Below are 12058 nucleotides of genomic sequence, written 5' to 3'. Positions count from 1 at the left end.
ACAGATATTATTAAAAACACTAATGTAATGACTGTCCTTCAAGATCACTACTTCCTTCAGTCAACATCCTGACTCTTCATCAATAGCTTCAGGGTCTCTACTTGCAAGACTGCTGTCAGTTTTGTGAATTCAGATGTTTAGGGCCTTTAAAAATGTTAATCTTAACCTTTAATATCTTAACTACAGAGAGGATAACTGATGGAACATTGAGGAAGCTATAAAACTGAACAGTACACACTTACTAAAATGAAATACGAGAAAATTTGATTTTTCTCCCTTTTTCATATTAACCACTTAATGATTTATAATTGTTTTAATGAAGCTTCATTTCAAAGACTGATAATCTGGTCTAGTAATCTATTAGATATGTAGATTACTATAAAAATAGCTTTTAAACAGCTCCATTTTAACTGACAAACATTATATAGCCCAAAAGAATTCTGGAGGCAGGTTTCTTTTATCTCATGTACAATACATCTCCCTGCTTTTGCTAAATGATGGCTTGTTCAAACTACACTGCTACACTCAGAGGTTTGGAGATACAATTGTGTACAGGTTTGCCAAATAATGCTTATCACTCTAGAAAAAAATGAAAAAGTAGTTCTTTGAGAGAAATACCATAATCCAGGTCTTTTAAGCTAAGTATTTAGTTTTACTCTTCACTGTAGTTTTACATTTTGAGTCCTACTCTGAATATGCACCAGGTCCTGATGGTATTGTTTTTAAGGCATGGGAGTTGGAGGACAATATTCCTAGTAGGGAATAGCCGGTCCAGTACAACAGCAGCATCATCTGGTTTGTACTAGGTATCTTACTTCTAATGAAACTAGCTGGGTGTGGTGGCTCACACCTGTAATCCCAGCACTTTGGGAGGCCAAGGTGGGTGGATCACTTGAGTTCAGGAGTTCAAGACCACCTTGGCCAACATGGTGAAACACAGACTCAACTAAAAATACAAACATTAGCCAGGTGTGGTGATGCATGCCTATAATCCTAGCCTCTTGGGAGGCTGAGGCATGAGAATTGCTTGAAACCAGGAGGTAGAGGTTGCAGTGAGCTGAAATCGTACCACTGCACTCCAGCCTGGACCACAGTGCAAGACTCTGTCTCAAAAATAAATAAATAAAATAAAGTAAAAACAGGTTTACAGCATAACTATATGACAACCACATTTTATCAACTCACTTGGAGCTTACTACTCAACAAAAAAATCTGGCCAGGTGCAGTGGCTCATGCCTGTAATCCCAGCACTTTGGGAGGCTGAGGTAGGTGGATCACCTGAGGTCTGGAGTTCAAGACCAGCCTGACCAACAAGGTGAAACCCCATATCTACTAAAGATACAAAAATTAGCCAGGTGTGGTGGCGGGCACCTGTAATCCCAGGTACTTGTGAGGCTGAGGCAGGAGAATCACTTGAACCCGCGAGGCAGAGGTTGCAGTGAGCCGAGATCGTGTCACTGCACTCCAGCCTGGGCAACAGAGCGAGACTCTGGCTAAAAAACAATAAAATAAAAAATCTGTTTATTACTACTGTTAGGCTGTATACTTCACCACCTTTCTTCAATGCATCCTCCATTCAAAGAAGAACTTGTTTGATGACTTATCGAAGTCAACATGTACTTCATTATATTTTGTAATTCATTTTTCTCATTATCACAAAGAATGAAACTTTAACAAGCTTCGTATCACATCCATATCGGCTCATAACGATTCTTTTATCCAGAAGCTTATTTATTTTATACATCTCATATCTTATCTAGTCCTTTCCTCTTTTTAAAGAGGTGACATTTACCTGTTACTAAGCTTCTGTTATTTTTCATTTTTCAAAGACAGTTCAGCTATCATATCTTCAAGCTGCCAGCATTGAAACATTTAATTCCATCACGTAAAATTATTAGGGCAGGTAATTTTAGTCTTTTCACATATGTTGGATTTAGATTTCCCTTTACTTAACATTCATTCTAACGGACAAAAAAAGCAGCCAAATAAATGCTAAAGTACTGTGTTTTGTGCTCTAAGATACACCAAACTGAAGTGTAAGGCCTATCCATTGGATAGTCTTACTTCAAAAGCAACTTTACGAGCCCCTAAAATTGTAAAATTTAATAAGCTTTTGTTCACTAAAGTTCCTTATTCTATGTCTATGTTGTGCCATTCTGCATATTATTATTTGCCAAACAATAACTCTTATTGGCCAAAATCAGATTCAAGGTAGTACTTTTCCTAATTATTTCTCCCATTTCCACAACAAAACTCAAGAACTTAAAACATTCTACTTATTTACCTCTTTTGACGCAGCATTTATAAACCCAGAGACCACTTACACACCAACTTCTTAACCACTTACACACCAACCACTTACACACCAACTTCAACCCCTTTCTACGCCAGCCTCTGTTCAGTTCTGGACAATCCCGGATCTAAATACTCAAATAATTGTTGGTACTATTACCATCTACCATGTCAAATAAGCAGTGTTGGCAGCTTAGCCACAACCACAATAAGTACCAGAAAAGTAAAGAATTTTGATTCGTTTCCAGATATCCTGAAAATCTGAATACTGAAGTCTTTTTATACTGTTTTGTGATATGAAAAATAACAACCATTCTAGGATTTTGGACTTGTACTTGATAAGAATTTGGTAGCATAATATCTTCCATACATATTAATGTATTACTTGATTAGTGGCTTAAGGTCATTTAGTGTGTTTAATACATACTAAATCTGTCCCAACAGTAACTTTCATACTATAATTTTTTAAATGGGTAAAGACAATAGTTTACTGTCAGAATCTAAACCCTCAAGACAAGTTCTTAGTACCACTTCCAACCTAACAGTTTATAGCCAATTTTGGGCCGGTCATGGTGGCTCAGGCCTGTAATCCCAGCATTTTGGGAGGCCAAGGTGGGTAGACCACTTGAGGTAAAGAGTTCAAGACCAGCCTGGCCAACATAGTCAAATTCAGTCTCTACTAAAAAATACAAGAATTTGCCAGGTGCGGTGGCTCACCACTGTAATCCCAGCACTTTGAGAGGCTGAGGTGGGCAGATCACAAGGTCAGGAGATCAACACCATCCTGGCTAACATGGTGAAACCCCGTCTCTACTAAAAATACAAAAAAAAATTACCCAGGCGTGGTGGCGGGTGCCTGTAGTCCTAGCTACTCGGGAGGCTGAGGCAGGAGAATGGCATGAATCCAGGAAGTGGAGCTTGCAGTGAGCCGAGATTGCGCCACTGCACTCCAGCCTGGGCGACAGAGCGAGACTCCATCTCAAAAAAAAACAAAACAAAAAAAACAAAAAAAACCAAGAATTAGCCAGGCATGGTAGCAGGCACCTGTAGTCCCCAGCTACTCAGGAGGCTGAGGTAGGAAAATCACTTCAACCCAAAAGGCGGAGGTTGCAGTGAGCCAAGTTCGCACCACTGCACTCCAGCCTGGGCAACAGAGCAAGATTCCATCTCTAAATCAATCAATCAATCCTATTTTCTTGGGGAAGTAGGATTGGGGAGTGACTGATAATCAATATGAGATTTCTTTTGGGGGGGATGCTCTAAAATTAATTTGTGGTAATATGTCAAAAACAATGAATTATACTCTTTAAACAGGTAAACTGTACATGAACTATCTCAATAAAAAGCTGTTTAAAAAATATTTTGCACTGGGCACAGTGGCTCATGCCTTTAATCCCAGCACTTTGGAAGGCTGAGGCGGGAGATCACTTGAGCCCAGGAGTTCAACACCAGCCTGGACACTATAGTGAGACCACATTTCTACAAAAAAATTAGCCGGCCAGGTGTGGTGGCTTACGCCTGTAATCCCAGCACTCTGGAAGACTGAGGTGGGAAGATCACCTGAGATCAGGAGTTCGAGACCAGCCTGGCCAACACGGTGAAACCCCATGTCTACTAAAAACACAAAAATTAGCCAGGCGTGGTGGTGCACGCCTGTAATGCTAGCTACTCGGGAGGCTGAGGCAAGAGACTAGCTTGAACCTGGGGAGGCGGAGGTTGCAGTAAGCAGAGATTGCACCACTGTACTCCAGCCTGAGTGACAGAGTGAGACACTGTCTTAAAACTAAACTAAAAAAAAAATTAGCCAAGCATGGTAATACACATGCCTGTATTCTAAGCTACTTGGGAGGCTAAGGTAGGAAGATCGCTTGAGCCCAGGAGGTGGAGACTGCAGTGGGTCATGATCACATTGCTGTACTACAGCATGTGCAACAAAGTGAGATCCTGTCCCCACTCCCTACAACATATACATACAGATGCCACTCTAATGCTATTACACTACATGTTATAAAATAGTTTCCAAAATACTGTTAAAATGCATATCAAAATACGTAATAGAGCCGGACACAGTGGCTCACCCCTGTAATCCCAGCACTTTGGGAGGTCAAGGGGGTCGGATCACTTGAGGTCAGGAGTTTGAGACCAGTCTGGCCAACATGGTGAAACCCCGTCTCTACTAAAAATAGAAAAATTAACCAGGCGTGGTGATAGACACCTGTAATCCCAGCTACTCAGGAGGCTGAGGCAGGAGAGTCACTTGAACCCAGGAGGCTGTGTTGTAGGAGGCCATTCAGCACTCCAGCTTGGGCGACAGAGAGAGAGACTCTGTCTCATAAAAAGACCACCTAATAGAGAAAAAGACAAACAGAAACCCATACACCCTAAATTAAGCCAATATTATGATACTGAAAAATAAACCACTTAAGACCCAGAGACAATAGAGAGCTAAAGGGCCCTTATTTATTAGAGTACAATGACCAAAACCAAAAAGTAACAAATTGAACATAATCTCTAAAGGATTTCTTCAGAAAGACTATTTAGAAGAATCTTGAAATAGAAGGCTTTGTTTCTACAAATGAAAATATGAATAAAGTCCTCAATAGCTTGAGCACTTACTCATCATACTGGATATGGTAAATAACGTCTTCATCAGCAGCAACAGAGTCTGAATTAGACGTAGAGGGTACACTGTCCAATTTATTTGTGTTCTCTTTGGATTTATGCTTTATATTTCCATTAGTCCTTTTACAAGAACTGCCATTCTTCAGTGGAGTTTTGCCACGTGACTGTCCATCAGAAGCTCTAGTAACACTATGTATGTGTGCTTCAAACCAAGCACCAAGGCCGACATCTCTGGCATCCACCAATTCATTTACCTAAAAAAAGTTTAAAATCAGTTAATGAAGCTTAATTTTGTCTACTGCTTCATAAACGTTAATATAACTCAAGTTATTTGTGGGTTATCATGGTAAACAATATTTGCAGCTACTCATGTTTAAAGTGATTAATAAGATTAGATCAAAACTATTCTTTCTGAATTGTGCTATCTTCAAACTATTGACTAAGATGAAAACTAACTTTCTTCCTGATTTCCTTCAATGAAATAGGTGTTTTCTTTACTCCTTATTGACGTATACACTAGACTTTTGAAAATGTAATTCTTATGTGCCTAAGAGTCATTCTTGCAAGTCATCAAGTAAGAATGACACTAATGAAAAGCCAGGACTTTAAACTATTATGACTAATCTGTTCCATTAATTTCTTCATAATCCTAAAGATAACTTACATAATCAGTCCAACCAGAAAACAGTAAAGTATGAAAAACAAAACTTGAAAATGAGAGAATTATGCACAATAAAAAAAAAAAAAGAGTCTAATGAACACATCTATACGAAATGGTGAAGTTCCATCACTAGTTAGTAACTTACTAGGCAAATACATTTATCTACCACCTCAAAGAACAAAGATAAAATATAAAAATGAACAGGGCTGTAAGACACAAAATGGATGTAATCAAGTCAAGTGGCTGATCCAGAACTAACCCATGCAATCTGACAAAAGGAAACAGTATTAAAAGACAGGTATATCAGAGAATTAAGAGTTATGAAATGGAAGGTTAAAATAAAAAATCCTCTCCTTTTAAACACTGTTTAAAAGATCAGGCCAGGCATGGTGGCTCACACTGTAATCCCAGCACTTTGGGAGGCCGAGGCAGGGGCGGATCACTTGAGGTCAGGAGTTCAAGACCAGCCTGGCCAACATGGTGAAACCCAGTATCTACTAAAAAATACAAAAATTAGCCAGGCATGGTGGAGCATGCTTGTAATCCCAGCTATTCAGAAGGCTGAGGTAGGAGAATCACTTGAACCCGGGAGGTGGAGGCTGCAGTGAGCAGAGATTGGTGCCAGTGCACTCCAGCCTGGGAAACATAGTGAGACTCTGTTTCAAAAAGAAAAACAAGAAGAAAAAAAAAAAGGGCCAGAGCCCTTTCAGGACAATAACCAAGAGAAATTCCTTCAACCTTCTTTTTAAGCCCTTAAAAAGGAAAAAATGAAATCAACACAAGATCACTATTTCATCAAGTTACCCTTTCCTTGAAGGTAGAAGACACCACTCCTAAGGTGTCTGATAGATGGCATACCTTGTGGGAGAAGTATATACTAAAAGTTAAGTATCAGTATGCCAGATATCATTCAAGTTTCCTTACTCAGGTATGTCTAACCCTAACAAGTTTAATTCCTGTTTTACAAAATATGGAAACAAAGGCTCTGAGAAATTAACTTCCTTTAGGTTAAAGCTAATGAAATGTAAGGTTAGGATTTGAAGCCATCTTGACTTTGAAGCTTACGTTCTTGCCATTATACCATGAACCTTGATAAATGACAAGACAGGTAAACAGCAACTTCAAAGGAAGTGAGGAACTTAGATGTAAGTTACTGAAAATATAAAAGGTTTCAAATCACAAACTGACAGAGGATAGAAATACAGACAAACCAAAAACTATCAACTGCCACTACTAGAAGAGGTACATTTGACCAAAGGCAGTGTATGTAATGAACACTGTAGCAATAAAATAGCTTGAAAGACATAAGGTTTGATATTACACAAGAATGAAGAGTTTAGGAAAAAATGAAAACCTAACAGCCAATCATGCTGGGTATGACAATCAGAGATGGAGCATGTCATACATAACATAAATTAATTCATGTATCAAATAAACATAGGCTCATTTCTCCCATACTAGTCACTGACAAATTTAAAGACATTTAGTCTCTTGTAGATAACACAGTAAAAATGAAAATAATCAATGTTAAGGTCCATCATACTTGGGAGAATAAACTGAGGTTACTACTCTTGCAGCAAATCAAAATGTAAGTTTCATATATCACTATGAAAATATTGCAAAGAATGCAGCATATAGTTGATACTAAAATGGTAACAGCAAAAATACATTAAGCTGTATCAGCCTTACTAAGGAACATGAGGAGGCACAAATGAAGTACTGAATTTGCCTATCAAATGTAAGACACTAGCACGAAGATCTAATAGCTGGCTACCTTAACATCTAAAAATAAAACTAAAGTTAACAGAAACCTAAATCAACCTCAAAATACTGCCATTGTTTGAACATCAACACACAGAACATATCAACTCACAAAGGTAGGCATTCTTTGAATATAGTAAACCTAGATTTACAACTGGAAACAAGAATTTTTCTTTTCTTTTTTTTTCTTTTAAAGACAGGCTATCTGCTGCTCAGGCTGGATGCAGCAGTGTGATCACAGCTCACTGCAGCCTCCTACTCCTGAACTCAAACTCCTGAGCAGCTAGGACTACAGATATATGCCATCACACCTAGCTAACGTTACTTCTTGCAGAGACAGAGTTTGCTGTGTTGCCCAGGCTGGTTTTGAACTCCTGGCCTCAAGCAATCCTCTTTCCTTGGTTTCTCATAGTGCTGAGATTACATGCACGAGGCACCCTGCCTGGCCAAAAAAATACTATCCTACTAAGTATAGTAAGTATCCTACTAAGTATTGCTGTAACCACTCACAGAAATGCATATAAACTGGGCGGAGGTAGAAATGCTCTTAAATTCAAAACTTTCTGCACACTGAATACACATACTAAGTCAGGCAAAATTTGAATAGGCCAAGATGCATGCAAGATATTAAAGCTGTGTTATAGCCGGGCGCGGTGGCTCAAGCCTGTAATCCCAGCACTTTGGGAGGCTGAGACGGGCGGATCACGAGGTCAGGAGATCGAGACCATCCTGGCTAACACGGTGAAACCCCGTCTCTACTAAAAATACAAAAAAAAACTAGCCGGGCGAGGTGGCAGGCGCCTGTAGTCCCAGCTACTCTGGAGGCTGAGGCAGGAGAATGGCGTAAACCCGGGAGGTGGAGCTTGCAGTGAGCTGAGATCCGGCCACTGCACTCCAGCCTGGGCGACAGAGCGAGACAAAATAAATAAATAAATAAATAAAATAAAATAAAATAAAAAGAGTCCTTAACTTTCAGAGATATATGCTGGAATATTTACACATATTTGCATTTACGATATGCATAGATATTTATAAATATATATTTACATATATAGATACATATAAATATATGTATAATACCTGGAACTTACTTCAAATTAATCCAGTAGGGGGACGGGGAAGATGGAGTTCAGGATACACTATCCCAAAATATGATATCCTGGCATTTGAGAGAACAACAGAAGCAGGAAGGCCTCTCTCACCTTTCCCTCAGCCTTCTCCCCTGAAGCAGGTCATAAATTCCTCATTTGAAAGGTACCCTTCCTATACCTGGGGTGAAAGGAACAACCTTACCTCTGAAGACACAGGGACACAGAGAGGAACCTGAACAAACAGGTCTTGCTAGTTTCCCCCTAGCTTATTACCATTCAATCACATCCTTCTGCCCTGCAGTCATATTTCTCCATGACGGTCCATGCTTCATCAAACCTAAGCATAGCAATACACAAGTGCACCTGTTTACTTGAATCTTCATTTCCTTAAGAAGTCTCCCCTTCATATAAAACTTATGTGAAATAAATGTGTATGCCTTTTGCTTGTTAATCTTCTTTTGTTATAGGAGCCTCAAATACGAACCTAGGATGTGTGCGAAAAAGAAATCTTTCCTCCCCTGCAGGGGTTTGGGTTTTTTTTAAATAACAATACAATAATAAAACTAAAATAAAACAGAAAATGTTCAAATGACTTCAAAATTTTTCTTAAGTTTCTGTTACCTGCACACATTGCACTGCTAAGCAAGGGCTCCATGAGTTGGACGCATTTGAAAGCCTTTATGTGGACATAACCACAATCATGAGCATGGCCAGTATTTATTGTTAACCTATACAATCTAAGTCCAATCTAGGAACATGCTCAACCAGAAGAAAAATGGTGCAATTGTATGAAAACAAAAATCCAGACAGAAGATAAAGCTAGAGTCACTCACTGTGAGTTCCTTGCAACTCTGTTTTCCCCAGTTCTTTATGAGCTGCTGAAGACTGAGGGACCATGTTTTATTCATCTCTCTGTTTCCAGATCCTAGCACAAGCCTGACACATAGCAGCACTGTGGACAACTGGATAAAGAGGAGCACAAAAAATAGGACTGTAGATTAAGGGAAATATTCTATAATTGAAAGCAGGGAGATGGGAGCTGAAGCCAGTCTGCTAGAATGGCCAGGGAAGAGTAAAGCTCTAAGATTGTGCTCAATCTCCCGGAAGCCAAAATGATAACCAATACAAAAAACACCAGCCAAGGGCTGGGTGCGGTGGCTCACGCCTATAATCCCAGCACTTTGGGAGGCCGAGGCGGGTGGATCACGAGGTCAGGAGTTCAAAACCAGCCTGGCCAGCATGGTGAAACCCTGTCTCTACTAAAAATACAAAACTTAGCTGGGGATGGTGGTTCAGGCCTATAGTCCCAGCTACTCAGGAGGCTGAGGCAAGAGAATCTCTTGAACCCAGGAGGTGGAGGTTGTGGTGAGCCGAGATCACGCCACTGCACTCCAGCCAGGGTGACAGAGTGAGACTCTGTCTAAAAAAAAAAGAAAGAATAAAAAGAAACACCAGCCAAGGCAGGAAAATTGTTTGAGCCCAGGAGCTCGAGACTGGACTGGACAACATAGCAAGACCTCATCCCTACTAAAAATTTTAAAATTAGCTAGGCATGACGGCTCACACCTGTAGTCTCTCAGCACTTTGGGAGGCCAAGGCAGATGGATAGCTTGAGCCCAGGAGCTCAAGACCAGTTGGGCAACATAGCAAGACCTTCTCTCCAAAAAAAGTTTAAAAATTAGCCAGGCACATTGCCATGCACCTGTGGTCCCAGCAACTTGAGAGGCTGAGGTAGGAGGATCACTTGAGCATGGGAGGTCAAGGCTGCAGCAAGCTATGATCACACCACTGCGCTTAAGCCTGGGCAACAAATCAAGACCCTGTCTCAAAAAAAAAAAAAAAAAAAAAAAAAAAAAGAAAGAAAGGGAGAGAGGGAAAGAAGGAAGGAAGAAAGGAAGGAAGGAAGGAAGGAAGGAAGGAAGGAGGAAGGAAGGAAGGAAGGAAAGAAGGGAGGAAGGGAGGGAGGGAGGGAGGGAGGGAGGGAGAGGAGGGAGGAAGGGAAGGAAGAAAGGAGAAAGAAAGAGAGAGATAGAAAGAGAGAAAGAGAGAGAGAAAGAAGAAAGAAAGAAAGAGAGGAGGCAAGGTGAGGCAAGGAAAGGTGAGGTGGGGAGGGGTGAGGAGAGGCGGGGCAGGGCAAGGCCAAAAGACAAGAAAGGGCCTAGGAAATCATCAGACTCAGGGATTGTGGTTTGTGGCTTTAAACTGATTCAGTCTCTCTTCCGCACAAGAGTCAGCCATTGCCAGGCAGGTCTGGGAACTAAAGAGCCTTAGAGGAAACCCAGCTTTTACTCCTGGGAGTCAACAAAGAGCTAACAGTCCCTGGAGAAGGTGAAACCACATCAGCAAGGTGGGGCCTCTGCACTGCCTGCTGGGAAATTCCATCCTTTGCAATTCCACCCTGTTTACTTCTCTCACCGGGCCAGAGAAAGCACATAGGGGTCTTTTGGGAGAAAGGTTGGGAAGCAGGGAATCAGTAACAGTGTGGGAAGAATAAACATTCCTGGGACAAAGCGACAGTGGAGAAGGTAGAGTGTGTTATATGGACAGTGTTTCATATACACAGCTTGAAAACCTACACTTAACTTCATTTCCAAATTCTTCTACAGTTTTTGCCTCTCAGGGCATGCACTTGGCCATGTAATTGCTGTGCAGCTCAAAGCCTGATTCCTGGCACATCCACACTCAGCCATAAAGCAAAACCATCTGAAAGCACTTTCAGTGTCAATATACTACTGAGGCTCTTTTCCCAGGATTTCTCAACCATGGCCATGAGCAGCAGAAAGAACTTCTGATGAGGTACTCAGGGCTTGGGAATATACCAAAGTCAATCAGGCTCAACACAAAGTCCCTTATGCTAGGATTTTCTTGCATTTTGATTCCAAGCCCCACTTACCGCCCCAGGCAGACCCACAGTGGGCACTGCTGCTTGGGCAGTCTCAGCTGCCTTCCAACGGTCTTGTTTTCACATAAAGGGGTCCTAAACAACACTTCCAACATTGTCTGCAAAGGTATGCTTTCCCTTCAGCTCAGGTTCCATGCCACCACTCCTTCGCTCTTTTATTGCAAATGATATTAGATGTGAACTTGAAAAAGAAATTTGTCCTCCCTTAATTTTTCCTTTTCTCTATCTTCATTGGAGTATCCCACAGCCTGGATGTAGAAAAGAATGTTCTTCCCCCTTCCTTGCACATGTGTGCATGCGCACACACACAGGCACATTTTGTAAGTCTCTATCTTTAAGAATCCACAGCTAAGGCTGAGTGCAGTGGTTCATGCCTGTAGTCCCAGCACTTTTAGAAGTCGAGGCGGGTGGATCACTTGAGCCCAGGAGATCAAAGCTGCAGTGAGCCAAGATTCCAGTCTAGGTGACATAGTGACACCCTGTCTCAAAAAAAAAAAAAAAAAATCTACTTTCTTTCATAAAATCCACTATCCACCACAAAAAAATACCTTTTATATGTTTAAATTTTATTTATTTATTTATTTTATTATCATACTTTAAGTTCTAGGGTACATGTGTACAACGTGCAGCTTTATTACATAGGTATACATGTGCCATGTTGGTGTGCTGCACCCATTAACTCATCATTTACATTAGGTATATCTCCTAATGCTATCCCTCCCCCGCCCC

The 12058-nt window shown here is 40.8% G+C and overlaps 1 protein-coding gene across 1 annotated transcript in view; it reads right to left on the bottom strand.

Annotated features, from left to right (window-relative positions):
- Positions 1 to 11424, bottom strand: part of LOC108527194 (E3 ubiquitin-protein ligase UHRF2) — an 85502-nt gene extending 74078 nt beyond the window's left edge. Inside the window, exons 1-3 of the mRNA XM_017868344.1 lie at positions 11321 to 11424; positions 6641 to 6728; positions 4909 to 5168 (exon numbers count right to left, since the gene is read on the bottom strand). Of these exons, the coding sequence (XP_017723833.1) occupies positions 4909 to 5168; positions 6641 to 6728; positions 11321 to 11424 (452 nt within the window). The remainder of the gene's footprint in view (positions 1 to 4908; positions 5169 to 6640; positions 6729 to 11320) is intronic.
- Positions 11425 to 12058: the final 634 nt, after the last annotated feature.

Source organism: Rhinopithecus bieti, unplaced genomic scaffold (assembly GCF_001698545.2).
Source record: "Rhinopithecus bieti isolate Rb0 unplaced genomic scaffold, ASM169854v2 scaffold_2453, whole genome shotgun sequence".
NCBI classification, from domain to species: domain Eukaryota; kingdom Metazoa; phylum Chordata; class Mammalia; order Primates; family Cercopithecidae; genus Rhinopithecus; species Rhinopithecus bieti.
Note: the sequence above shows the minus strand (reverse complement) of the source record. Positions and strands in the feature narration are given on the sequence as shown.